Source organism: Colius striatus, chromosome 9 (assembly GCF_028858725.1).
Source record: "Colius striatus isolate bColStr4 chromosome 9, bColStr4.1.hap1, whole genome shotgun sequence".
Classification (NCBI taxonomy): domain Eukaryota; kingdom Metazoa; phylum Chordata; class Aves; order Coliiformes; family Coliidae; genus Colius; species Colius striatus.
In genome coordinates, this window is record NC_084767.1 from 9,820,183 (window position 1) to 9,847,115 (window position 26,933).

The 26,933-nt window shown below is 35.7% G+C and overlaps 2 protein-coding genes across 2 annotated transcripts in view; one reads left to right on the plus strand and one right to left on the minus strand.

Annotated features, from left to right (window-relative positions):
* DOCK2 (dedicator of cytokinesis 2) overlaps window positions 1-26,933 on the plus strand; it is a 167,752-nt gene that overhangs the window by 69,547 nt on the left and 71,272 nt on the right. The window lies entirely within an intron of this gene.
* On the minus strand, window positions 1,391-9,030 carry INSYN2B (inhibitory synaptic factor family member 2B). Its single transcript, XM_062003050.1, has 3 exons — window positions 7,655-9,030; window positions 4,547-4,621; window positions 1,391-1,577 (listed from the first exon to the last, which is right to left on the minus strand). Exons 1-3 carry the CDS (start codon window positions 9,028-9,030, stop codon window positions 1,391-1,393), a joined length of 1,638 nt encoding a protein of 545 aa, XP_061859034.1.

Here is a 26,933-nt window from a genome sequence, read left to right on the forward strand (position 1 = left end):
GAAAATACATTATTTGGACTTTACAGTGTACCCTTTAGACTTGCTTTGGAAAATCTTTTCCCCTCTGCCCTCATATGAAAGTGATCATGTTTTCATGGGCAAAAATAATAGTATCATCAACCCTAAATGAGACTCTATCCTAGCTAGTAATATGAATATTGTGGAAGGAAAGAAATAGCTGGATTGATATCTCATAAAATTATATTTAATGAACATATCTATTATTACTTACATTTTAAAGCCAAAAAACCTGACATCTTGGGGTATATTGATATAGCGATTTTGGTCTTAAATGGATAAATTGGGTGAGTGGTTTAGCAAGACAGTAGCTGAAGTGGTTATTTCAATCTAATCATCAGTTATGGGATGACATCTATAGGATTGTGTCCAGTTTTAAGATTCTAGGTAAATGAAAGACATCAACTTACTAGAGAGACGCTGCCAAAACAACTGTGGGCTGCAGCACGTAACATATTAAGAGAGATAGTGAAAATTGGATTTGTTCAGTCTTTAGGAACTGAAGACTTAGGAGAGAGGTCTTATTATCTGTCTAATTCTTCTTGAAAGTGTTATTTGGATAGGGTAAGATGTAATGGCCACCAGTTTACAATGTAGAAAATTCAGATTACATATTAGGGAAAAAAAATGGTTTTGGAGAGACTCAAAATTCAAATTCACCTAACTGGACCTTCCTTGTGCAGATTAAGACAAGAGTAACCAAGATATTATCTTGTTTTGTGAGACTTTTTGGAGAAATCTATCAAACAGATGAAACTTCTAAATGATAGGGGTTTTTTTATATTGAACTAATAAAAGGATGAAATAAAACTTAACCTGAAATTCTTTTTGTTTGTTGTTCTTAAATATTAAATGACAGCAACAAAAGCATTTCAATGGGGATATGAAATAGTTGTAATCATCTCAGTTGAGGAGAGATTTGTTTGAACAACACAGATTCCTCTGAATTGTTATGTCATTGGTTCAAAGATCCATGAGGTTTTTTCTTTTAATCCATGTTGTTTATACTTAGGAAATGAAGACTGTGTGACACCTTTAGCTTTGTCTCCCGTTGTTTTTTAAAGTAAAGATTTAAACTTCATTATTTGCTGAAAGCTGAAAAAGAAGTCTTTACAAAGCATATGAAAGTGTCCCTGGAAAAAAAATGAGAGTGCTTCTTTCTGAAGGAAAGAATTTCTTTTTGAAAATAGTATCTTCATGCGCCTTTATTCAGTGAGATCGTTCAAGGAAATTCAAATCTTCTGATTTTCCAGATATACTAATTAATCATTCTTGAGCTTTGTGATTTCACAACAGCACATTTTCAGGTGTGTGCTCTCAAACCACCTTCTGTTCTAGTGTCCTTTGAAATGGGAAAGGATCCATAAGGAAGTCAAATCCACCAGAAGCATTTTCTTTTCACCTTTTTTGCTTTTCTTCTTAACTCCTTTTTCTCTGGAGCTGGATGATCAGGTGGTTGCTTCTGAGGTGAACCTGAAGCTGGATTTTGCTCTGCATGATCTAGAGTTTTCAAAATCTGATGAAACCTTCCTTCTTGTTGTCTGAAGTCATATTCTACACTATGGAAAAATGAATAGAAATAAGCTATTAAGTCAGAAAATCCCTTTTTAAAAAGCATGTAGAAAGGTTGCTTATATCTTAAAAATCATTTGGCATAATTCAGTGTTAGAGCCTGGTTAAAACATAAGGGTGTATAGATATTTTGTCAATAAACTAATTTCTTAATCTTTTCTGGGTAAAACCTTTTTCTTTATATGAATTAGAAACTGCAGCATTGTACCCAAAACAATGGGAAAAAAATTGATAGAGGAAAAATGTACCAAGATGACCTTTCAATTCCATTTTATTCAATAGTCAGATTTTGATAGTGTAATCTAACTCAGTCATATGCTTGGCATGAATTCAAAACTCTCAGCAAGCTTGACTATGTTAAATGTGAATGTCTCCCACAAGGAGACCTGCTAGTACCAAAAATATAAGACAGTAAGCAAACGATTAAGCAAATGTTAAGTCTTTGAGATAAGTGATGTTAGTTAATGAGTTACATTCTATTTTCCTCTTTTCTGCGTTGAAGCCCATCATTATTATTGGTGTCAAATAAGAGCCAAGATGTAATTTGATAAGAGCAGATAACGTGCACAGAAATAAATGTGATGTACAAAAGAACCAATGTGCAACCAGTACAACTGAACAAAAACTAAGAAAAAAATATGCTGTGCTGTATGTTTTTTTTCTGTATTTCAACCATCTTTTCTGGGCACGAGAGTGGGAGTTGTATCAGCCATGTGTACTGTGGAGGCTTTAGCAGAGCAAGTAGAAAGGAGCTGATTTTATTTTCTTTGGGAGGACAAAAGGCATCTTCAGAGTGATTTTGAGGTGACATTTTAAGGTCCTGAACTTGACTTGGGCATTGAGTAGAAAAAAAACAGTGAAACTAGTAAATATACATATCTTTAAACACTATTGTTTTGTGAGTATTTCTATGTCTATAGAAGTCTATAAACATCATTGAACAGTATGTTGAAATTAAACTAAGCTTGTTTCTCTTGTAATGAATATGTTTTGGGTTTTTTAATGAAATAAAATAACTCAGCTGGCAAAAATAAAGCCAAAGGATTGTTTTCATATAGTAAAACTGGAGAGGGATGTTTGCTCAAGAAGTAATATACGCTAAATACAAAAGTAGAAGCAAGAGATATTAGCAATACATTTGATCATTGTATCTTCAATTTTGTCAACTTCATACTTTCCAGCAGTCACAGATCCCAAAGTGCTAAAGAACAAAATAATTGGACAGCACCTGCTTGTGTTCCCCTTTTCCTTCCCTTCTTCCAAGTTCTTAATTTTTTTTGTTGGCGAGATCATCTTTTGAGGCAAGAGGTCAATTCAGTTTTCATTTAATGCATTCCTTTATATACTGAGGAAAGTGTTTTCAGCTGCTGCTTGCATTAGTTTATTATAATAGAAACATTTGCCATACACAACCTAAATTGAAAGTTCCAAGTCATCTCACATAACCCTGTTGGATAATTAATAAAAGTAATCTCTAAATCTGGTCACTGTTAGACTGAAAAGCTCTTTTTTACTTTCTCAATCAATGTAATCCACGCTTGGGCTGGTGTCAGATTAGTACATAGTTTGATTTAGAGACTGCTTAAAATGTACATGATAAAGATGATTCAGTGACATGAACCCAACAACCTGCTTACACAGTGTTTGAATCGCTGATGACAGAAATTCTTTAAGAGCAGGGAAATAGGGAGCAAGATGTAATATTCATGTCTAATTATTTACAATAGTGATGCTATGTTAGTTGAAAAAATACTTGAAAGGGTTTTCTAGGCTGCATGAAAGCCATTACTTGCATGTGTTTTCTAGAGCAAAACCTGATAACCAGAGAGAAACCTGATAGCTGTCACTTGTTTCAGGATGTTGTCTAATGAATATGTTATGAACTTCAAATAGTTACTCAGAATGCTTTTTTTCATAATCACATCTTGTGGAACGTCTCTGTGAAGTGAAAACTATATTTCCTTGCTATTTCCTGCTCTGTCTCTTAAAACTAGAAACTGTTTAGACAGACTGTGTTCACCTTTATATGTTCTACTAATCATTGTACTACAAGCCTGCAGGGAGCATTATCCTTGTAAACTATCTAGTAAGCCAAACCAGCACATCAGTGTTTTGTTACTTCATTTGTTACTTGGGAGAAGAGACCACCAGTACTCTGTGAAGAGACAAAATAATCCTATAGGATCAAATAACTGAAGATGTGTGTTTTCTGCCTTGTAATTCAGGTTGCAGAGATTATGTGTTTATAAACTGATGGAAGCCCTGTAAAATCCCTTGCTGAGTGGAAAAGCTACATGTGTAGTATCGCCAAGACTTTATACCTAATTGGTTTTGGAGTGGTGGCTGGCAAGCTGAAGAGTCTTGTAATGTGTTTTGTAGACATAGCATTTGAAACCTGTACAGATTCCTGTACACAGTGCTACAAAGTTTTTTTGGTCATAATAGTTTAACATAAACTGCAGTTTAAATATGAAGCAGATTACACTCAAATTACACTCTCTCAAAATAAGAAAAAATAAGCGTTATGGAATGTGGGAGTTCCATTTTTGTTTTCCACATGCTGTAGCTATAGCTTATAGTCGTTTGGAGAATTGAGTGTTTTTGTTTTTCAAGATCTAAACTTATTACAGAAATCCTAGCTTGAACAATGTAACACACAAAGGGAACTTTTGTCAGAAACAGCATCAAAGGTTATCAAAGCATGCCAATAATAATAATGCTGTGAAACATTAGTGAGACGTTTCTGTGTATTCTCAGAAGCACAGTACCATTTCCAGATAAAACCAATATGACTTGTTTCCTACTTGGGAAAACAAACCACCTCACACATACTGCTTTGACTTTTATTAAAAACTGGATTTATGATAATTGAGACCTTTTCTAGCTGTGAGCTAGACATTGTATTGTACATGAGTGAGACACAGACACCACAAACTTGTACGAAGGAGCGAAGTACCTGTAAATGATACATGCGGTGGTCTGACAGGTGCTGCAGTTGTTGAGATCTTGACCAGTGTGATAGAAGTTACGCCTGTAATAGACAGTAGCTCATGTAATACATATTTATAGAGACATTAAAAGATCTCTGAATCTTTCATAAGTGAAAGTAATTCTGTTGACCCCTCCTGTTAACCTTATGAACAATTCTACCTTCCAATTCTAAAATAGAAGGATACTTTAAAGAACCCAAACCCTATGTTGGTTTATGATTGTCTTGCATCTTTCCCATCTCATGCTGTTAAGATTCTGTTTGTTGGTTATTGTATGAATACTTGTTATGAAAACATTTGGGCATGTGACTGCTACTTTTAAACACACAAAATATTTGAATGTCCATGTTTCTGTGAATGAAGCTAGTCTCTACCTTTATGCTTTCTCCTGTTTCCTCACCTGAGTATAAATAATCCACTTTTTTTTCCTCCTGGTAGTATACAAATTTGAGGTGTTGAGAAAACAAGAAAAATTATTTTCATATGTAACAACTAGAGTTGAATTATTTGTATGATGGAGAAATCTGTATTAGAATCAATTTGTATGCATAATGTTTATATTTAAAGAGTTTCATTTAATTTGGGGAGTTCAGTTAGTACCAAAATAATTTTCTAATTGGTTTTGGAATTGAAGAAGAGCTTTGTCAAGTGCATCTCTGTGCAATCTCCACAAGTACTTGGAGTGTTTTACTGCTAAAATGATTCTAGCAAGATGAGTTGAAGCCTTATCATTGAATCTTGGTGTGAAACTTAAAAGTATTGGGGAAGATTTTTCTTCTCAACTATGGGGTCCACAGAAATAGACTATAAATATTGCTGAAAAATTTGACTGTGCTTCACTGCAGGTTACTCTTTGCAAATATAATGGAAATTTACCACTCTATTATACATAATTACATGTGGAGGAAAAGGAGTGGATATTTCTTTCTGTAACTTCCTAGAGAACCATAGTCAGGAGCTAGTTTATGAAATATGCTACAGACAAGTGATTGCTTAAGCTTGGCAGAGATAGTTGGATCCCTCACAGGATCTGGCTGCAAAGCTAGACTCCTGAATTTTGGTGTTTTGTAAGTCCTTTTAGGGTTTTTTTTATTATTAGTGTGGATTTGGTCTGTGTTGAGGCCATTACAAAGTTGGTACTAGAAAATCATACAGGCTTTACAGATAGAGAAAAATGACTAAGAGCAACCCTCTGAGAGATGATAGTTGGAGCTGAATTATATGGCAAAAAAGTTACATGGAATGAAAATTTATGCAGACACAGTGCAAACTAACCAAAGGAGTTTCGTGCTAACAGCCAGATGAACATGACTGGTCAAAGTTTTCAGATAAAAAAGGTAATCTGTACAGAGCAAAATTCTGTGTTAACTTGATTTATACTACTTTAATTTTTTAAAAGAAGTGTAGATTTGTCTTTGGAATATGAGTTGGAGAAGTACTCGTCAGAAAGGCAAGAAGGTAATTTAAAATCCCAGATAAATCTATTTTGAATAATTCTTTCTCCAAGTACTTTATTTTTCTTTAGAAACTGTGAGAAAATTGAGATGTATAAAATTGTGACTTCAGTTAGTTTTATCCTGATGGTTTTTGCACAGCCATGCAAGAATTTTGTCCACATGGGAACAAGTGTAAAGACCTGGTGCTGAGTCGTGTGAGCAAGTCAGTGTCATGTTCTGTGCTATTCTTGTGCCATTGAACCTACATGAAAACCTGAATGCAACCTTCTTTTTGTGACATTTGCAGAACTGTGGAAGATTATCAGATTTGTCACTTAACTGTAGTAATTAAATGCTGTTAATACACATGATCTGATTTTGAAATTAATGATGCACTGTTAAGCACAAAGCAACTCTGCAGAGATAAGTCTAGATGCCTAAGATATTTGTGCTAAGTATAAAAGTAGGTGTATGATAATGTAGACTTAATGGCTTAAGTAGTAAAGTAAAATGGAACCTTTGTTATCTTGATACTTTGAAAGATTTATTTGTAAGGATTTTTTTAAAGACAAAAATGAGTTGATGGATATACTATGTTACAAATAAACTGAACCTGAATATATATTCTAGGTACTTTAAACAGGAGCTGCTTTTAATGGTTTGGAAAGCATCATTAGGATATTCTAAACCCTGTTTTAAGTGTAGAAATACTTTAAATTCTCTTAGAAAGGTGTGAAATCTTTAGATATTAGTTACATTTATGGTATCATTATTATTTATAATGCAGAAATAAGTTAGATAAAGAATGCTTGCAACCTTGGTGAATAGTCATGAGGAGAATCTGCTAAAAGTAAATACAGATCATGCATTCTTATGATAGTGTAGAAAGCAGTTGTTCCCAAATCTGATGTTCCAAAGTGAGTTCTGACTAACAATCTTCACATGTTATGTGTTCAAAGCTTTAATTTGTTTTTAAACATCTGCCTCCACCTCCTGTGAATTCTTTCTGATTTACTGAAGCCCTTGAAGTTTACCTGGCATTATGCCTTCTGTTCTTAAGGGTCTGTTGTGATGATGTAGAATGTAATTACCAATGTGGTCACCAAATGTCTGCTAATGGCCACTAATACTTTTGCCTGTTTATGAAGGCAGCATTTATTCCTTCAACAGAAGTATGTTTTTTGCTGATTTGTTTCAGCCGTGGGACTACTTTGGCACTAAATGCATGTCTGGCCTTGCTAGTAAGAGATAGCTGACTTGCCATAGGTTCCTCTTATATTACATTAGTAGGTTAGATGATTGGATTTTGGTGTTCTGCCACATACAGGTTTTGGTTAAAGGCAGATTGCTGACTCTCAGGTCTCACTGGCTTTGTATATTAGAAGAAATTAAGTAAAAAAGAGTGTTGTTGAACTACGTCTCATGTTAGTTTTAGCAAAGGCAGTGTTGGCTAAAGTCAAACTATGGAGAGACCTACTTCTCTGTCCAAATACCAGAAAAGGGGTATAAGATACTGTTTTAGCAAACTTATTCTGAAATGTCACAGGAAAGATTTTTTTTTTCAGTAGCAAAGGTAAAAAGAATGCTAACGTGTACTCTACACTTTGGATGAATGACTGATATTAAAATGTAGCATACCCTTCACTGAGGGCTCTGGATTTTTCCAGGTCTTGGATTACATTCAAAAGGACTTTAATCTTCTCCTGGTTCGACTGCAGGGATTCCTCTACAGACTGCAGCCTGCCTTGTAGGGCACAGAGTTCGCCGTGTGCCAAAGGAATTTGATTTATTTCACTAATCTCTTTGTTGGTTTGTGGTTTTATTTCGTTCTTTGGCAGATAAGACTTTATGTGAAATCCTTCTAAACAGCTGTTACACTGGGAAACATCTGACTGGGTAGAGTTTTTCTCTATTTCAGTGTTACACGATGGGACAGATTTTGATGCGTTACCGGTAGTCAATGACCTCATTGTGTGATCATCTTTTGTTAATGTCACATAGCTGGAATCTGTTTGGTGCTCTCCTGTCTGTTGACAGTCTCTGAGGAAACAAGGAGATGAACTGTGATTTGATGGAGATGATAACGGAGCAGTTTCCTTTCTGCTTGTATCTTTGCTGGCTGTAAGGAGCTCAGAGTCAGTTTTATCTGCTTCACAAGAATCAAAATGAGGATTACATTCACTGCAGTTAGTAGAATTGCTTAGGCAAGGGTATGCTGTTTCAGAATTAGATGATGACGTGCTGGTTTCATTCTTTTCATTGCTATTTATGACAGTAGAATACAGTGAATTGCTTAAATTCACGGTTGTGTCTGGTGCATCCATGGAAACATTGCTGTCTTGTGGGAAACTGACATGTATGTATTCAGGCACCTGTGTAGAAACAGTCTTCTCTAATACTGAGAAATCATCTGAGTGGATAGGTCCATTGCTTTGTGCTTTTGATGGCCTTGAACTTAACTGACCGTCCACCTCGCTATTCCTAAATCCATCTTCCAAATGATTAGTTATTCTTAAGTAACAGAGATCTGAAGACATAATCTCTTGTTCAGAGAGGTTGCCGTTTACTTGGAGAGAATTTGCAGGCTCAGTTGGCATTTCTGTCAATGATTTGCTTACCGTCAGCTTTTTCTTTCTAAAAACTGGGAAGTGTTTCCTGAGGCTGGGAGACGTTTGTATGGCAATATTCCGAAGCCCCTTCTGAGCCCTTGGAAAAGTGGGAGAGTGATGGAGCAAAAAATTGTAATCCCTAAGTATTTCTGTTTTTCCAGTCGTGAATACTGTACCTTGGGCAGAATTAGTATCCAGTTCTGCTTTTATATTCACACCATCATCCTTGAATCGAACTTGCTGAGATTTGGTCCTGCGGTGGTGTGGCTGTCTCATAAAGTCAGCTGAATCCAGACTGTTCCTTTTCAGTAGCACTGGGCGCATTTTCATGTTTTGCTGGGCCATTGAATCACAACTTAAAGTCTGCAAGTAAGGCGTTTCCTTGCGACCCATTTCATTTGTCATTTGAAGTGAGTATTAAGATTGTTCTTAAGATGCAAATGAATACCTTACTCCTGAAGAAGCTAAGCTTTTCATTCTTCTTCTTGTTATGTATGCTTTCAACTGACATGCTTTTTTTAGGGATGCTCTTTCAAGTTTACTTACTGATTGGACCAAATGTCAAGATAGAGAAATTAAATATTGAATTTAAGGAGACATGTCTTGGAGCTAAGGAACGCAGAAATCCTTGTGTTCTCAAGCTAACATATTTCATACTACAAAACTGCAACAAGCTGTTATGCTTACAGTTAACTAATTTAAAGGTAAGGTTGAGTCTATGGCTTTAGTGATGGCTCTTATTTGACAGTCAGCTCTCCTGAGTGATCCTGGAGTGATCCAGCTTTCTTTACGATGGACCAGTCACATATGTTTTATTTGCATGTTGTCTAAAGAACCAGTATGACAACTTTTGGGGGCATTCTCATTCTTGATGCATAGTTTTACTGATGGAATATATCCACAAATACCAAACTGAATTTCTTTCTTTATAGAGAGTTTTTCTTCTTCAGCCATCTTTTTACTGTTGCAACTGAAATTTATCTTCTGAAGCACTGAAGTGAGACGTAAGCACTTTTGACCACGCCAAGATACAGCATCCAGTGGGCTTCAGTGAGAGAAGTTATTGATGTGTGCTTGTTATTTCACTTTGTGCAAACACAAGGCTGATGACATCCAAAGGAGTGTTGCATTTGGGGAAATTCTGTAAATACTTTGGTATCACAAGAGCAGTCCAAACCAAACAACCATCAAGTGCAGAATAACAGGAAGTATTTCCTGAAAGTAAAAAGATAACAGTTATAGATGAGCAAAGTGACAGTGTAATATTTTTCTGCTGTCTCCTGACAACTTTTCATCTCCACTGGTTTTGTAACTTTGCCAGTGAGATACTGGTATAGAAACTGAAGGGTGTTTTATAATTTTGAAGTGCTTTAAGTTTTCTTCATGTGAAGTATGAACCAACAGGTACAAAATATTCAGAGTGGTAGTTGTCTCTTTGTGATAAATACACACATGCAGGCCTGAATATGGTCTCAAACAGAGATCTTAAAACGTAAATCTTCAGATTTGAAAACAGCTAATCTTGTTATGAATGAAACATCAAAAAAAGAAACAATATAAAGATGAGTTCTTAACTTGAAGACAAGTTTTGGTTTGAGCAAAATGCAGATTTTTCTTATTCTTAAATTATTTTAAAGTCGCTCACATTTAAGTGTTCACATTTGAGTAAAACTCTTGGCCAAGCAAAAATACATTGAATTTAAAATGTGATTAAGGCAAACCAAACCTTTTCTGCAGAGATTGAGTCTTTCCTATGGATGTCAATTGTTTGGGGATCAAGACTGAAGTTGACTGTGTGTACATGTGAAGAGTCCTAGTCACTTTGCTGTCAGGAGGCTGCCCTGCAAAGCTGTGGTTTGTCATGTTTTTCTAGAGCTCATCATAAAAAGAAAACATTAAACACTTGGACCACTAAAATTTACATTTCGGAACAGTTATTAGCTCAATAACACAGTCATAATGACCACGTATTAGATAATGAAGACTGGAGGATAACATTTTGCAAAGGAGATGGCTGTTGTCAAAATTTTACTTGCAAATATTTTAAGCTTTTTCAAGTGTAATATAACCACTAATCCTTTCTGTACCCCCAAAAATAAAACTTCAACCCATTTGTCACAGCTGATACTTCATTATGAGAATGTTTGCTACAGAGATACTCTACTCATAGGTTAAGGCTGATGAGCATTGTCCACTTTCAACTTCTCTGTATTTATTCTTTAAGAACAGTATTAGTAGTGAAATATGAAGTGATAATGACTTGTCACTCTAAAAGCAAGATTATGGATGCATCCCCTGCATTAAGTACCAGGATCTATCATTAATAAAGTTATGCTCAATTAGAGACATGGATGATTCCTTTGAGCTTGTTGTGCAGTGTATTCTTTCCTGGAATATGAACCCCTGTGCTATGATGCTTGTAGGATGACCATGGTTTTTAAGATGTGCTAAATACCCAGCATAGTGTTAACTTACTATTAATCCTGTTCCCTGTTAATTCGCTGGTGGTTTCATTAGCATTATTACTTCCATTATCATGGTGTGCCTTTTATTTAAGCAGTGCACAAACTTTACCCTATTTAATTTACAAGAATTGATGAGATGGGTGCAGTGGGAAAGGTCTTGTTACAGAATACAGCAAACTGTTATGTAGCCTCATGTAACGTTTAGGCACTGTAATATAATTTAAGCAAAGTAGTAATGAGGTAATATTCTATTACTAAGTTTTAGAAGAAAATGAGAGTTGGATGATTTCACTGCAGAGAGAAATGTTGTGGGAGGTATGGAGAAAACAAATAAGTACATTAATACCAAGTTTTACTTTAGTGCTATGCTAGCATTGCATTGCTTAAATCACCATCTATTGCATGTTTACTGGAAACAAGTATACACAATAAACAAGTCAAACGGTTTCTGCAAATAAAGTTCCAGTGCCAAGTTGTGAATTCTCATATTGCCCACTAATGACTGGAGGCTTTTTACAGTTTTCTTTGAGAATTTATCCAAATACTGCAGCAGCATTCTCCACTTCCTATCACAGCTGCTATGCTGCAGGCAGATGGACTACTTTAAATGTTATACTTGCCCAATTAAATTCAGAAAGAAGCTTTAGAAATCTAATCCTTTGTGTTTAAATTAAAAGTAAAAGGATGTTAAGGCTTTTAGGAGAGCTCTCTACTTCGGCTACAGAGGCATGTGAGCTAGATTTTTGCATTCTAAATTTGCAAATCGCTATTTTAATTCTGTGTGATTTTTTTTTTCTTAGCTGCTTTGGCATCCACTAGTCTGGGATTCATATGAATTGTTGTAATGGAAGTTTTGAGGCTCTTGTTTGTATTAAATGAAGCTGAACTGAAAAATATACAGAGGAGTACTCAAATATTTGGATTTAAAACCTGAACTAGTGAATTTCAATGAGTTTCAGGTCCCTGTGTTTAGATCAACAAATCAGTGTAACATTGCCAATTACTAAGCTTAAATAAAAACATTTTCCCTTCCCCAGGATGGGATTTCTTCTTCTTTTCTGGTGCAGCAATTTACAGGTCTTGTTTTCCTTGTTGTTTCACATTGATTGAAGTATGAAAAATTCTAAGGATCTGTTTTATAGAAGTACTTTCTATATATTAATTTACTTTATGTCACTCATAACAAAAAGCATATTTACATTTATGTCTTGTAATAACAACAAGTTTTGGTAGGATACATTTACTGGCATTTAATATCTGCAAGGATTCCATGACTTCACATCCAGCTATCCAGCCTCTTCCTCCCTATCCTTTTGCTGGGCAGTTGCTCATCAGTCCTGAGGAAATGCCTTATGCCTCGGCAAATTTGCTTAATGTGGATTTGTTCCAATCTCTTCATTCACTGATTGTTGAAGCAAATGGCCTATTAGGTGATTGATAATGTTTTCTGAAATGGTGCATATTTCATGCTCCTCTTTTTGATGTTTTGAGTACATGATTCTATCTGGTATCATTGCATTTTTCTTTTATGCTTGGCTTACTCTGTTACAGCAAATCTCAGTTTTGAAAGTCTCTACATGCTTTGTGCACACACTTCTTAACAGTGATAGTTACTCTCCAGTGTAAATTTATTTGAGCTCCAGAATAATTGTATTCCAGTGTGTAAGAGAATTGCCTGGAAAACACAGAGATGCAAACCCTGACACTTCAAAAAATGGAACTGGATTACAAACCTCAAAATTCTGGATTTGAGTCCTGACACATGTTTATTTATCCAACAAGGTAGAGGAAAATTGACCAAAAGGAAGAGTTTTATTATTTAACAATTATTTTTCCATCTTTCCTACCTCTACCTTGAGGAGACTCAAACACATTTTTACATCCATATTTGAGTTTCATGACTGAAGCTGGATGTAGAATGCATGAGGTGAAAAAGGAAGAGCAAAGAGTGGTGAGGATTTTGGAAGGATGCAGATTTGCAAGCATGGTGGTTCTGGAGCTTTTCTACAGCTGCTGGGAAAAGTTAAATATTTGACAGGGCTTTCAAACTCAATCAGTTGCAGTCTGACACCTTCATTTTATAATTTACTAGTTGGCAAAAAAAAAGTAATTGTGAGTTTTTTTGTAGTGAGAGTGTGACATATATTTGTAGTATTTGGCTTTGCATTATGCATGGGCTAAAGCCAGCATTTCTTGAAGGACAACTTTGGACAGACCTTTAATAAATAAATCAAGTCAATAGGCTAAAAGGATTTTGTGATGCCTTTCAGCAGGAAGAAGGAAAGTGTAATTTACCTTGTTGTACTTTTGAGCATCAGCACTTGAATTTTCCCAAGTCACTCTAAATTTTTACCACTACCAGATAAGCTATCTACCAAACATCAGCAGCAGATGAATTTAAGCATTATAGATATGATAATAACTGATAGAGCTGTTGTAGGATATATTCAGACTGATCTGTGTTGTATCCTGTATAACACAAATTCTCTATGCTGCTAGATGGATAGTTTCATTTTAGAGTCATCTTGATTTATTTAATTATAATATGGTAGGGTTGGAAGGGATCTCCAGAGATCATCTAGTCCAACTCCCGATTATGCTTTGTGTTTGATATTAAGCTGTTTCCTAGATGGGAGAATCATGATCCTGGGTCCCTAAGATATTTCTCTGTCACTTAAATGCGTGTGGTGAATATCTCTCTGATGTTCCCAAACTATTGGCAGGACAAGAGGCTACTTGTTAAATGTCTGAATGACTAAATGTCACAGAGGGCTTATTCCATATGCAGGTTTGTCCCTTCCTTTCAAAAAGAAAAATCAGTGTCTGAAGTGCAGAAACTGCTCAACAGGGATAAATTCATGCTTTGAGTGAATTGGTTAGTTCTCTTCAGGCTCATTTGTCAGAAACATTGACAATACAAGCTGTTAATTTAGTCACAGTTCAACTTTTTATGAAATCTCGTGTTGGCTTTTTTCCTCAAAATAAGGAGAGATGTTGAGAAGTTACCCTGTGCTTCTGAAATTCTTGCAGATTGAAGTGAACCAGACATCACCAGATACCATGGAGAGGGATTAAAAACCTTTGGAACTGTATGATGCAAAAAATTCCTTTTCCTCCCTTTTGTCACAATTACACAACCTTAGTTGAACTACACTGGGTTCCCTCATCCCCAGGCTTAATTGTAAGCAATAGTTTGAAGCTTTGTCTTTGTTCTCCCTCCATCTTCAGACCTGAGTCTGCTTTGCTTTCTTTCTCCTCTCCAGTACAGCTCAAGTTTTAAAACATGCATCTTGGCAAAAAAATGTGATGAGGCGAATTGCTACTTATTTTTCTTTTGAGATGTAAAACTTACAGCTGGGATGAAAAATATTCTTTTCAATGTGCAAGTAATTGTTAAAATCTAAAAGTATAAAGCAATTTAATAATTTAATCGTTCTGTAACTGTCAAAATTCTTTGTTATTATCCAAATTTTTCATTGTTCAGTATTCTCTCAAAGGTAACCTCTAAAGCAGCATCACAGTAAGTCACTCTAGCGTGAGTTATAATGAACATTGTACATTTTTGTAACTAAGAAACCTCAATGGAGTTTGCAATCCTATTTTCTACCAACTTCTAAGTTCAGTAAGGCCAGAAAGAAATTAATCACAATCTTGTGGACTGGTTTTTAGTGGTTTCAACTTCAATTTAAAGTAGCTTTGGTGTTTATAGTATGCTGTTGTATAGAGACATCAGATAATTGGAGGGTTTTGAGAGTCTGGAGTAGAATGGTAATTGAGTAATAGAATACCATTGTGTAGGCACCTTGTAGCAATTCTTGATGTGTGTAGCTTTAAAGGTAGAATAAATAAGGCTCCCACTTCATTGAAAGCTTCCTAACCTTTTGCATCATGAAAGCATTCCTATGTTCTTATCATCCCAAAATGTCTATTGGGTAGTCTTGAAACATTATTAATTTTCATTGTCAAATTAATCAGTGCAGCTTGTAACATCATTAGTATATCCTGATAGGTTACAGCTTTGGAGAAAAATGAAAGTTGAAACTGAAGTTTTCATCTTCTGAGGAAAAAAAAGGTCCAATTTCTTCAGACCATGTTTTTCCTCTGCATATTTTCCTGTATTGGGCTGGGTTGCAGGGTGTTTTCCAAAGCTGGTCTAATGTTTTTTACTTTGGATTGGAGATGGGGTTTGATGTTTGTCAGGTTAAGTTGGTTGTCTGAACCAATCCACATCCAATTATGTCTTTTTACAGCATTTGTGATATGGTTATGGCTCTGTTCCACTCATTTCTTGTGGCCTGACAACTGCCTAGGCCTCCCTGGTCTTGAACTAGCAATGAGACATTTCCAGACTATGGAGTTGGTAAATTACTGCTGTTGTTTTCACCACAAATCTCTAACTCTGGAGTTGGTACCGTGTCTGTGCTTAAAAAAGGTGATATTCTAATTCTAATGTTCAATCAACAATTGCAGCTGTAATACAGATGTTGTAATTAGGTACTGTCTTTCATCTGGCACTCTCATTGATTAGTTTTACAGTATTACAGTTTCCAGATGGGAGGTAACTGGAATGATTAATGTTTGTGGCGGTCCTGTAAGAATTCAAGTCAGTCTTAAAAATAGTCTCATGAAGTGCTGGACTGCACTTGAGAAACAAGGTTGTAAACTATGATCATTTGTAATGACTGGCTGCCTTGGGCCCAGATCACTGAATATTCCTTCAGACACACGTTATTAGCCAGTGGGGTACATAGCGTGCTGCTCAGGACAGCTGTACTCCAGGATTTGCTGGGATGGTACTGTTAGTTGCTGTCATAGCTGAGAATATTTTTACTGGTTGTCAAAAGAATTTGTGCCAAAACTTTTCCCTCTTTGCAGTTACATGATGTAGCAGTTATATTCTTCAAGACACAGACATAATTAGTAGTTGAATTACTTTAATACTCGTTTAAAGTAAACAAATGAACTTTGCCCTCCAAATTTTTATTTAAGGAGTGTCTTGAAAATTCTATATGTGTCTCATTTTCTCTCTCAAGATTTCCTTTATTGTTTTATCATTATGAGGTTACTGAAGTATACCTGTTTCTATTATATGCTTTGGTTTGTTTCTTGGCTCTAACCATTACAATTGACAAAAGCCAAAGGCTTCCACTGATTCAAATTTGCTTCTTCCTGATTTGGACAGAGGGTCTGGTGAAAAAAACCTCTGTTGTGAGAAGGTTTCTTTTTAACATATGTGGGAGCTGACTGAGTTTCTTGAAGCTTTTAAAAATGTAAAGGAAGTGTGAAAAAGAAAACAAAGTCAAGGAGAACTTTTTTGTCTTCCTTTTATGTTGCTCGACATTGAAACTTCACTTTTGAAAAATCTTGCATAAAAAGCAAGTTCATCTGCCTTTACAGGAAAAATAGTGCATGCTCCCAAAACCTGCAAAATCTTGCCAAGTTCTTGAAGTAGTCTCCTTAAAATATAGTGTGAAATGTTATGCTTCTGTAGGGATTTTATTCACAATACCTTGGCTAATTTAGTCTTTTAAAAGGTGGGTATATTCAGTTACAGTTTCAGACTTAACCTCAAAATGGCAAAATTCTGAAATGGCAAGATTTTAATGTTCAGAAAACATGTATAGTATCTTTATGACAGTTTAGATGCTCTATATCACTTTTTCCATGCTGTTTCAATGTAGAGTATAAACAGTATCTACTGAACAGAAACAGTCACCAGCTTTATGTGCTGATATTACAATGAGTCTAGTCTAATCCTTTTCTAGTCATGACTTTCCTTCATCTTGCAAACATCTAAAACTTGTTGAGGATGTCAGAGACTCAAATGAGACTCAAGTTCTTCCTTTTAGGAAGCTTAATATTCAGAGGCATCATGTGCCGATCACAGGTATTTATTGCTAACAAAAAACATAGATCAAGGAGAGTCTGTCAATCCATCAGTGCCTTGGTAAGCAAACCTTGATTGTTTCACAAAATTTCTTCCATTTTCCCATTGACACAGAAACAAGAAGATTTTCTCTTTTGAAAAATCCCTTTTAAGACTTGAAGGACAAAGTTGCAGCAAACAGTTTTTAGGTAGTGTTTCTTGCAAAAAAAAGAGAAAGGATGGAAGTGTTCTGAAAGTTGCAGATGAACTACAAGGAGGCTTCTGAAGGGTGTATTTTCAGATGAAAGTGTTTGAAAGATGCAGAGCCTATAGAGTAAAAACAATCCTCCAAAAGCGTAAATTTGCAGCTGATTGTGATACTCAGGAAAAACCTGGCAGAGAAATGGAAAGTTGAAGCCTGCTGAGAGAATTTTTTGACTGGCCCCTGTGTACAATTGATCACAACAAGGAGTCTTATTGCTTTGAGTCCTACAGAATACAGCAAAAAGTTACTTATGAAGATAAATGTGTTTATTATAAGAACCAGAATAATTTATGTGGCATAGTTTGGCATTTGAAGTTTTCTCCAGTGCACATGTTGTCTTGTGTAAGTCTTCTGCTATTACTTACTCTCATTCACCACTACACTGCACTGCCTTAGAAGAGTTCTGTGTATGTTCCTATAGACATTCAAGTGTTCCCTGCTGCAGGGGTTTTGGTAACACTGAATGAACATTGCTTAAGCACCTAAGAGACAAGGACCTAGGAGGAAGACATGAGCTTCTTTACAAATCCTGCTAGTATGTTCTGTGAACCACCTCAAGGTGGGATCAAGGTGACTGGAGAGGAACATCTAACACAGTAATACGGAGTAGGATGTAAGTTCCTGACTTCACGAAGGGAACATTTCAGTGACAGAAGAGATGATAGGATTTGATCTCTGAGTAATAATGCATCAAGATTTGGAAATCATTTCAGGTTGGTAAGGCTGGGTAGAGAAGATGCTGTGATAGTTAATGCAGCAGAAGAATGGTCTTAGCTAAGCAAGTTTTAGGAATGAAAATTGAGTGTGATTTGGCTATACTTTGAGATGATGCAATGCCATTCTGCGTGAAGTGCTGAAGATGCACTGAAAGATAAAATCATGATGTTCTTATTCAGAAGTATATAATTTTCAGAACTGGTACTCAAAATTCCTTTCTTCCACTATAATAAAAAGAAAAGTTCAACCATCTCCTTTGAAGAGATTATACATTCCATTGGCTGTTTCAGAACAAAAGGCTTCAAGGACTAGAAAAGGTTTATATCTCTACTTCTTTTGTAGCATATATTGAAAATTGTTAATGCAAAGTTTACTGTCAGAAGATAAGATACAACATGTACTTTTAAGAGAATAAATTCAGTCATATATTTAGTACACATGTTGGATATTTTTTCCCCAGTCTTAGTTTGCAATAACAAGCATACTTAGAACTGAGAAATTTCTCTTGAAGAAATACTTGAGTGCCCACAGGGAGTTGGAAGTTATCATGGAGTCTCATGGTTATTCTGTAATAAAATCCTTTCCAGCATCCCACAGGACTTTGTTTGTTACCCTCAGAACAAAATTTGAGGACCTTTGTTGTTAAGGCACAGAAGTAATTCTATTACAAAACTCACTTTTCAGTATTTAGCTCACAATGTTTTTAGGGATTCATTCAATATGAGTGTTTGTGTTGTGCACAGGCCTGTTCTATTATTTACAGTCCTATGATGGCTGTAACGTGTGGTGAAAACATTCACCTTTTACTTTCCAACTCAGTATCTGACTGAAGCCACCACCTGCCTAGAGTGATAAGCAATAAGGGTCCAAACTGTGTTTGTGAAATGTCTCCATTTCTTTTAACTTTGACAATTTATAACTGAAGTTTGAATTCCATTCTGTTTTACATGGAGAAAAGAACCCTTTACTTTCAGTCATACTGATTCAGACAAACAGAAACCATTGATACTGCATATGTTGCATCTTTTATAAGTAAAACTCCATTTAGGAAGTAGAAACATAATCCTTGTCTTGACTTCCATACACCAAACATGATTCTCCAGAACTTTATTATTTATTTCTTTTGCAACTTCAGTGTGTGGGAGTATTCAGTAAATGTAAAGAGTTTTCTGTTACTCTTACATATCACAAACCTTCTGGATATACTGGGAGACAGAGAGAAGAAGCCATGTCAAGTTCTTGCTGAAATACGTTCTCCCATGGTTTCTAGATTTCCTAAGAAAATATTGAAAACTGTGTAGAAAGATTGTGCCAGATCTCATCACAATAACAGGGCTGGAATTTAAAATCTGCATCTTGAGGCTTTTTTACCTGTATTCCTTCAGGCCAGTTGAGAACATCAGCAATACAACTGGTAGTGTATTTTGTTCTCAAGAGATGTGTTTTGTGTACTTAGCTGAACATACTTTGCAGTATCTCTTTCCAACTGGTGGTTTGGAAAAACATTTTCACTGTGAGGGAATTGAATTATGGCAGTTTAGAGACTGGGTTACAAGAAATTGGCTGACAGTAACCACTGGAGAGACTGAAATTATGCTTATTGGCTTTGGCAGGATATATGCAGAAAATGACATTTCCCAGAAGCTCTTTACTTTTGGTGAGAAAAGATGCAGGTGGAGAAAGAATGTAGGTTGAGTTATAATGAGCTGGGAACTCCTCTGAGAAAATCTGGTATCATTTGTGATCATGGTTACTTTTCAATGTCAGAGGAATCTTTTCTCAGGTTTTATCAATTTGCAGTGTAGTCTGCTAAGACAGTCTAATATATAGACATGTCTTTTCTTTCAGTGTTTGCAAAATGAAGCAGTGATGTGATTGTCAATAAGGTTGATAGTTTGGGTTCTTGTAAAATTTCTGTTTCATTCTATCCTCAATCTAACATGAGCCAGAATTATTCATCTTGAGGGGGACTGGTGAGAAGAGTAAAGCAAGAGATAAATCTCTGTTCGGGTTGCTGCAGTAAGTCTTTTTACTTGAAAATAGACCAACCTGAGTATGTTGGAGAATTCAATGACATGTTTTGCGAGATTACAATTAAAAACATGAGAATTACAGGACAGAGAAGTCTTTGGGCATGCTTGTTCTTTGGCTTTGCAATTGCAAAGTTTAGGTCTATCTCATATCACCTGCAGCGTATGCACCAGCAAAACTCAAAGTTCATCTTTGTGAGACTTAGAAGAATTTGTTCAAATGCAACAGGTAGTATCCTGACTAGAAATTCAACAATTCAATTCAATGTGGCTAATAATTAGTGCCAAGTGACAACACAGGCATCTTTTGCTTTGCTTGCTTCTGATCTGCTGTGTCTATTCTCTTTCAACTATAGAAAAGTTGCAGGTTTAGTATTTCTCATGACCATTCTGAAGGCAATTTTTTCAGTCATGTTTCCAGCCTGTTACACAAACTTACATGTAATTCTCTGTCTCTTTATTCTATCATTTTATACACTATTTTTATCCTGTATATTTTTATGCTTTGTGGTTCAGTGTTGCTTGTGAGGTACACAGATTATTATGCAGGGCAGGCGCCTTTAAAATTGAATTGTAGCATCATTACTGCCTAAGTACCTTTTTCTAAAGGTAAAGTTGCTTTTCTAAAGCCTTACTGTTTGTGAGGAAAGTATTTGAAAAAAGTCCACTCCAGTTAATTACTTTCACCCTGTAAAATAACATAGCCAGACAATTGCTCTCTTAAGCTTTTCACCACTGTCAACATTAGGAGCCCCATGTTTGAATGTAAGCTTCTCTGCAGCTTGTTCTTTGCCAGAAATGCCAATTTGAAGTTACAGTGTGATTATCATGTGTAGCATTCTCTTAATAGATTTGTGGCTCTGTGTTGCTCTTTCTTCAAAGCAATAGAATGACAAATGAGTCAAATCAGATCCCAGTGGGGTAAGACTAGCTGGGTGATTTGTTCTTCATACTTGATTCAAATACTATTCTTATTTTATTATTATTATTGCTGACTTAGGTTATGAGAGTTTAAAATTGTCTCAGTACTAGCAGGTACTGAGGAATGTAGGAATATGGAGTGTTCAAAGAAAATCCCAGACAACTTTGTTGCTTGATATTTAGAAAGCAAATGTATCTATCTTCTTTATCCAAAGCTCGTTTATTTGTCAGTGCAGTAAGCTGGAAAAAGTCTGAGTTACTTAGGGACTGGACACTCAGCTGGAACCCAATTGCCCTTGATGACTGGAGTGCTGAGGGTGGCATGTTAAAAGCAAGTAAAAACTGGGAGGGTAAATTTACAGTTTTTCTATCAACTTTGTACCTCTGTGAAGTAATTGCTTTAGGAGCTAATTAGCTCCTAATCTTGATAATATTTTCCATCTCTTAATATTAGTTTTAAAATGCCTAGGTAAAGAAATGGAAACTCTGCAGTTAGAGGTTATTCCTGAGTTGTCGCAATGTCTAAACATAAGGGCTGAGATTCAGTAGCTGCAGGTCCTTTGGCACACTGTATAGCTCTGCATACAGAAACAGAGGATGAAGCAGGTTCTATGAGATTGCATAATCTTAGGAGGAGAAAATACAGGAGGACCATGAAGTGGCTTTAATGCATGTAGTGAGACAATAAAATCAATATGATATCTAAAAGGAAGCAAGTACAATAGCAGGGAAAAAAAATGGTGAGGTGACATGTTAGGATATGTTGAGACGAGGGAAGAGAGTTATGTCCCAAAATATATTGAAGTATCATATATATCTATAAAGATATATGTATATCTTTATATACTGCTGGAAGCACTTAGAGTCAACTGTATCTTGTTCCTAGTCTGTCCTGGAATGCCTCCAAAAAGCAGAGCTGCAAAAATCTGGTAAAAAAAATCATCACAAAAGTGTAGATAAGCATTTCACTGTCCTCTTGGGAACAGCAATGCTTAACGTTGTGGAGTTTCTAAGATGACAGAACACAAAGGACCATAGGTTGTCTTTTAATGGTCTATTGATGTGCTCACTAACGGAAAGATTATGTTCTGTGAACACACCAAGGGCTCTGAACCTTGCTGAAGGAATTAATACTCTGAGCAACGTAAGCAAATGTCCCAGTGATATCAAGGGCAACACAGAAGACTGTTTCCTCAAGTATTTCTTAGTACCTGTATCTTGTAACTGGTTTTATAAATTGCATACATGAAAATTTTCTTTTTTAGTTTGCAAAGTTGTTATTAAATAGTCAGAGAGTTAATCTAATCATTGATAGACATCTCTAGTAAACATGCTCTATCCTGAGCTGTGTGTCACCTGCTTGCCAATCACTGTTGCATCTTTTATAACCCAGTCTTCACTCAGAGTGACATTTTGGAGATGTCCAGAAGTAATATGTGGGAAATGAAATAAGCATAACTCAAAAACTGTGTGGAAATAGCCTCAAAAAAACCCTCCTTGTATTCTGAAATTAGTGTTCCACAAGTGAGGGCCATAAACTTGAAAGGAAACAGGATGGTAGAATACTTGTAGTAGACTGTATAAATTAATAGAAAATACTCATTGATGAATATATGAAATCATTAACAAGTAATACATAAATTCACCACATAAGTGAGTGTATATTGCCTTAAAATCACTTTCCCTGGGCTTTCTCATGCCCTTTTAAGCATAAGAATGCAGAATGGCCCAAGTAATTGAGTGTTTTACAAGACTGTAGAATCTCTAGTGAGTTGGAGAGGAAAATGGGAACCTCTGCACAAAAGTGACTACATAATCTGTAATATGGCCTGCCTTGCTTCAGTGTGTCTGGAATAAAGAACAGCTTGCTGCTTTTTTGTATCCTTGGGATGTTCTCCTGGGGCTTGTTAATATGCTGTCAGTAATTTTGTAGAAGTTACTTCCTTTCTTCATTATGCCACATAAGCAGTAGTTTGCTTTAGTGCTTCTGTAGTGAAGTTATTGTCACAAAATTGTAGCTGAATGCTAAATAATTTCATTGTAAAAGGTCTCCTTGGGGATAGCTTCAAGTTTAACTTGCATAAGTAGCAGGGTGATTCAATGACAATTTTGAGGTGTATGACTGTGTTATTAAGAGAGATAAAATACAAAGCATCTAGACATAGTTTCTCTGACCCATTTCAGAAGTGAGTGGGCATAACATTTTTACAGCGTTTTCCAGGTGAAGCTGAACAAGAAACCTAATTACTACCTTGTCACAAAGTTGAGTAAGGCAGACAACATGGAGCCTGTTAGAGAAGCTTGGATTATTTTACATTGTGTTAGCAAAAATAATTCGTCTGGCATTTCAGTTCCATTTGTTTGGTTTTCATCTTGTAAAATTAAAAACTCAACCACAACACTTGTAAAAAAAAAAAACAACCCAAACTTCATAGAACTCACAAAAAAAAATGTTACTGTGTGTGATCTGTCAACATTGCTATGTTATTCTCCTAACTATAAGCCCAGAAATGCCTTATAAGGCTAACTGGCAGCCTAAAGGCACATACATCCTTGTATAATAGGAGTGACCTAGTTCAGGGGGAAAAGCCTCTCCTTCTCTTTTTCAGTTTTTGTAAAATTTCATATGCTGATAGAGATCTTTTTGTTCCTGCTATTATTTGTTTCATGAAGAGCTTCCAAAGAACCATAGAATTCATATAGTTATGTCTGATGCTATAAATAAGATTTCTGTTAGCAGATTATAAAGACTCATGATGTCCCTATCATACATTAGGTTATTTCCTCCTTTAGCTTATCTTTAAATGCTCATGTCTCAAATCTGGTGGGCAGCACCAGTGATAGAGAAGGAAGAGCCAGCATTTCAGATAGGGCTTAGTTTGGGATCTTTTTTCAGCTGCTAACAATGGCCAGTCTAAACTACTCTACCAGTCCACTGTCCATATCCTATACATTTATTTTCTTTAGTTTCTTTGCCACCAAAGAACATTTTCTGGATACAGTGCTGTGAAATCCTGAACAACATATTGAATTCAGTAGAGTGTAAGTCCTTTTTCTCTCTTATCCAAAATCCTGGTGGCTATATTATTGTTTTCCTGTTTTCATGCTTGATTACTCTGTTCTTCCAGAGCATCTGTGACTTGAGCTATACAACCTGCTAAGTCCAACCTAATGTCCTGGAACTCTCTAATTGCACCATTGTCATTTAGATTTTTATGATAATCTGGAAGAGGTTAGAGAGCTCTAGTACTGTTACTGTATTTCAAGTTTGCTTCTTGTCTATTATCTTATTCATTTGGCATCAACATACAAACAATGTTCTTTCTCCTCCTCCTTGGATTTAAACTACTTTGCATGTTGCCTAAATGAGTTGGAATTAGTTGCTAAAATTAAGTGCTTATGGTATTTAGTAATCTCAGAGGTTGGGACATTGCACTGAGAAGAGATTAAATAAAAGTCACTTATATTACACGACTACAGTACTATTTAAGAAAACATAAATTGCCTTGATGTAGTAGTAAATGCTTTTTTTCCAATATGTTTTCTAAATATAAGAAATCCTGTGGGAAAGGCTGCAGAGCATCTTGTGCTGTCGTCCTTTTTTCCAAGAAAAAATCCTCCATGTTACTTAATTCCTGGCACTAAGCTCTGTAGTCTAATAAGTTCTGGTTTAAACTATAAATTACTACCAGTGTCGTTTAAAATAAAAACTGAGCAGAACAAGTTACTACTTCGTGGTTTTTTGTTTGGTTTTTTTTTTTTTCTCCTTAATAAAACATGTCTTGAAAACTGATAATGATCCAAATGGGAAATTTGATTCCAGCTCACTTTGAAGTTAAATAATAGCAGACCCTTTCCAGTCTCTTTCCTTAATATCGTAAGGTTGCAACCACAATTCTGAGAGGGCTTTATATGAATAGGAACTGCACAATAAGTGACAAGATACAGGTTTAGGAAGCTGTAGTGTAACCTTCAGTTCAAAGATTTTACACTGACTTGTATAAGAGACTTTCTTAATAGAATAATGATGTCATCAAGAGGTTAGTCCTTATAAAATGTCTTCAAAATTCTTATGAAGATTTGATCATTTAGCATCTACTAAATATTTGTTCTGTCCTTCACCTCTGTAAAGGTAGCAGTACATATACAACTAAACTAAAATTACAAAGAATTACTTGCTTCAGAACCAGGTCCTTTTGTATCATTTCAATGGAGTGGCAAGACAAGAATGATTCTACGTACCATGACCTAATAAGCTTTAATGAACAGTTTCGGTGCTGTCATTCTGAAGCTGCTATTACATCTAATAGCATGAATATAGAAATGTAATTACTGGAGGTGTAGGTTGCAATAGTTCAAATCATAATCTCTTTCTTTTCAGTATCTGTTGTAGATACATACTGATGCTCCCACACATTCTGTGTTGCAGTGACTAATCATAAAAATAAGAGACTTATGACAGTGTTTAGGACATACACTATTCAGAGGCATGACAAGTGATGTATTTCATACAGGCCATTTCTCTGCCACTCTGATTTATTGATCGTGTCTGCTTATATATGAGTGTGATTCTGCTTTTGTTTGTATTTTTGCTTGAGAAAACACTGGGAAAAGTTTGAAAATCAGCTTGTGAATAAGTACTGTAACACCATGCAGCTATATCTATGCTCACCATTTATTCTGAGGAGGATCTATGTTTGGGGTATTTTTTGTGTGAGGTGGATTTCAGAATGAAGATGTCACTTGTTGTCAGAAGGACTTAATGCCAGGGTAGCAGAGATGTCATCTTTGAGAATGCCTGGGTGTGTTACAAAAAAAAAAAAACAGGAGCAAGAGTTCAGTCTTATCCTATTGCAGTTTTAGGATTCTTAGGCTCCTACATTGCAGTCCTAGAGCAACTAAGGGATAGACACTCTACTGTACCCTGCGGCTGCTGGAATTCCATGTAATCTTCTCTCCATTGGCATAATTACCGTGTGTCCCAGCTTCAGACAGCAGCTTTAGCAGTCAAATTTAGATGTTTCTCAAGCAGATACAGTTTTAGAACTGTTCAAGAGCACAGACTAACTAAGCTAGGTGCATAAACACTGCAGTTAAAACAAGTAATTTAGAAATACATTCCAATTGCTGGTTAAATGTAGCTTTTGTATTAAGAAAAAAATGTTGTCCTGCTCAAATTCTCAACAGTTTTCTTTATTAACTTGTAATTGTGAAACATGGGGGATGTTTTTTATTTTCTCTCCTGTATTTCTACAAAAGTGTTTTGTATCTATGTATGGTTATGTATTTATCTTTAACTACATAATTATGTGAGTTAATCTTCTCTACCTTGCCTTTTATAGGCTTTTGATTGGTTTCTTTTTTCCTAGAAATGGAATAAAAATAGAGAGCCAAAATTCCCTGATTTAATTACTCAAAGAAATTTTCACTCTACCTTCATCCTAGTTTTCTGATAAGTACACAATACTTTCAGTTCTCATTGGACTGGTACAAAGTTAATAAAGGAGCATTCCTTGTTCTGCCAGAGCCCAGGTACTGTATGTCAGTGAGATTCAGTCCCCCCAAAAGAGATTAACATGTGCACAAAATATTGGTGTAGACAATGCTGGTTTTGCAAATTTCTCTAAATGTTATCACAGTTTCAGAATCCTTTCTGTGATATTTTAACTGAAACTAAATCAACTCAGACATCTTAGAAATGATGCTTCTTAAAAAAGAGACACACCTGAGAAGGATGCTTTCTGGCCAGTATTTTGTAGAACACCCACCAGCAGGTCATTCTTTCCTTGATGAAGCCTTATGCTTCCATGTTTACCCATGCATAGCCATGTGATTTTCTTCCAATGAGCATTCCCTGTTAACCCATTTACCCAAGATTCAATATGAATTTGTCTGTTTTTGAAGCTGGGGTCATTTTTTTTTTTTTGCTATCAACATTCTTTTAGCCACTTACTCTGCTTACTCTACTCTTCATCTTTAGAAATGGAGCCCACTGTTACATAAAAGTTAAAAGCCTAATATAAACTGCTATTTGATTAAATAAA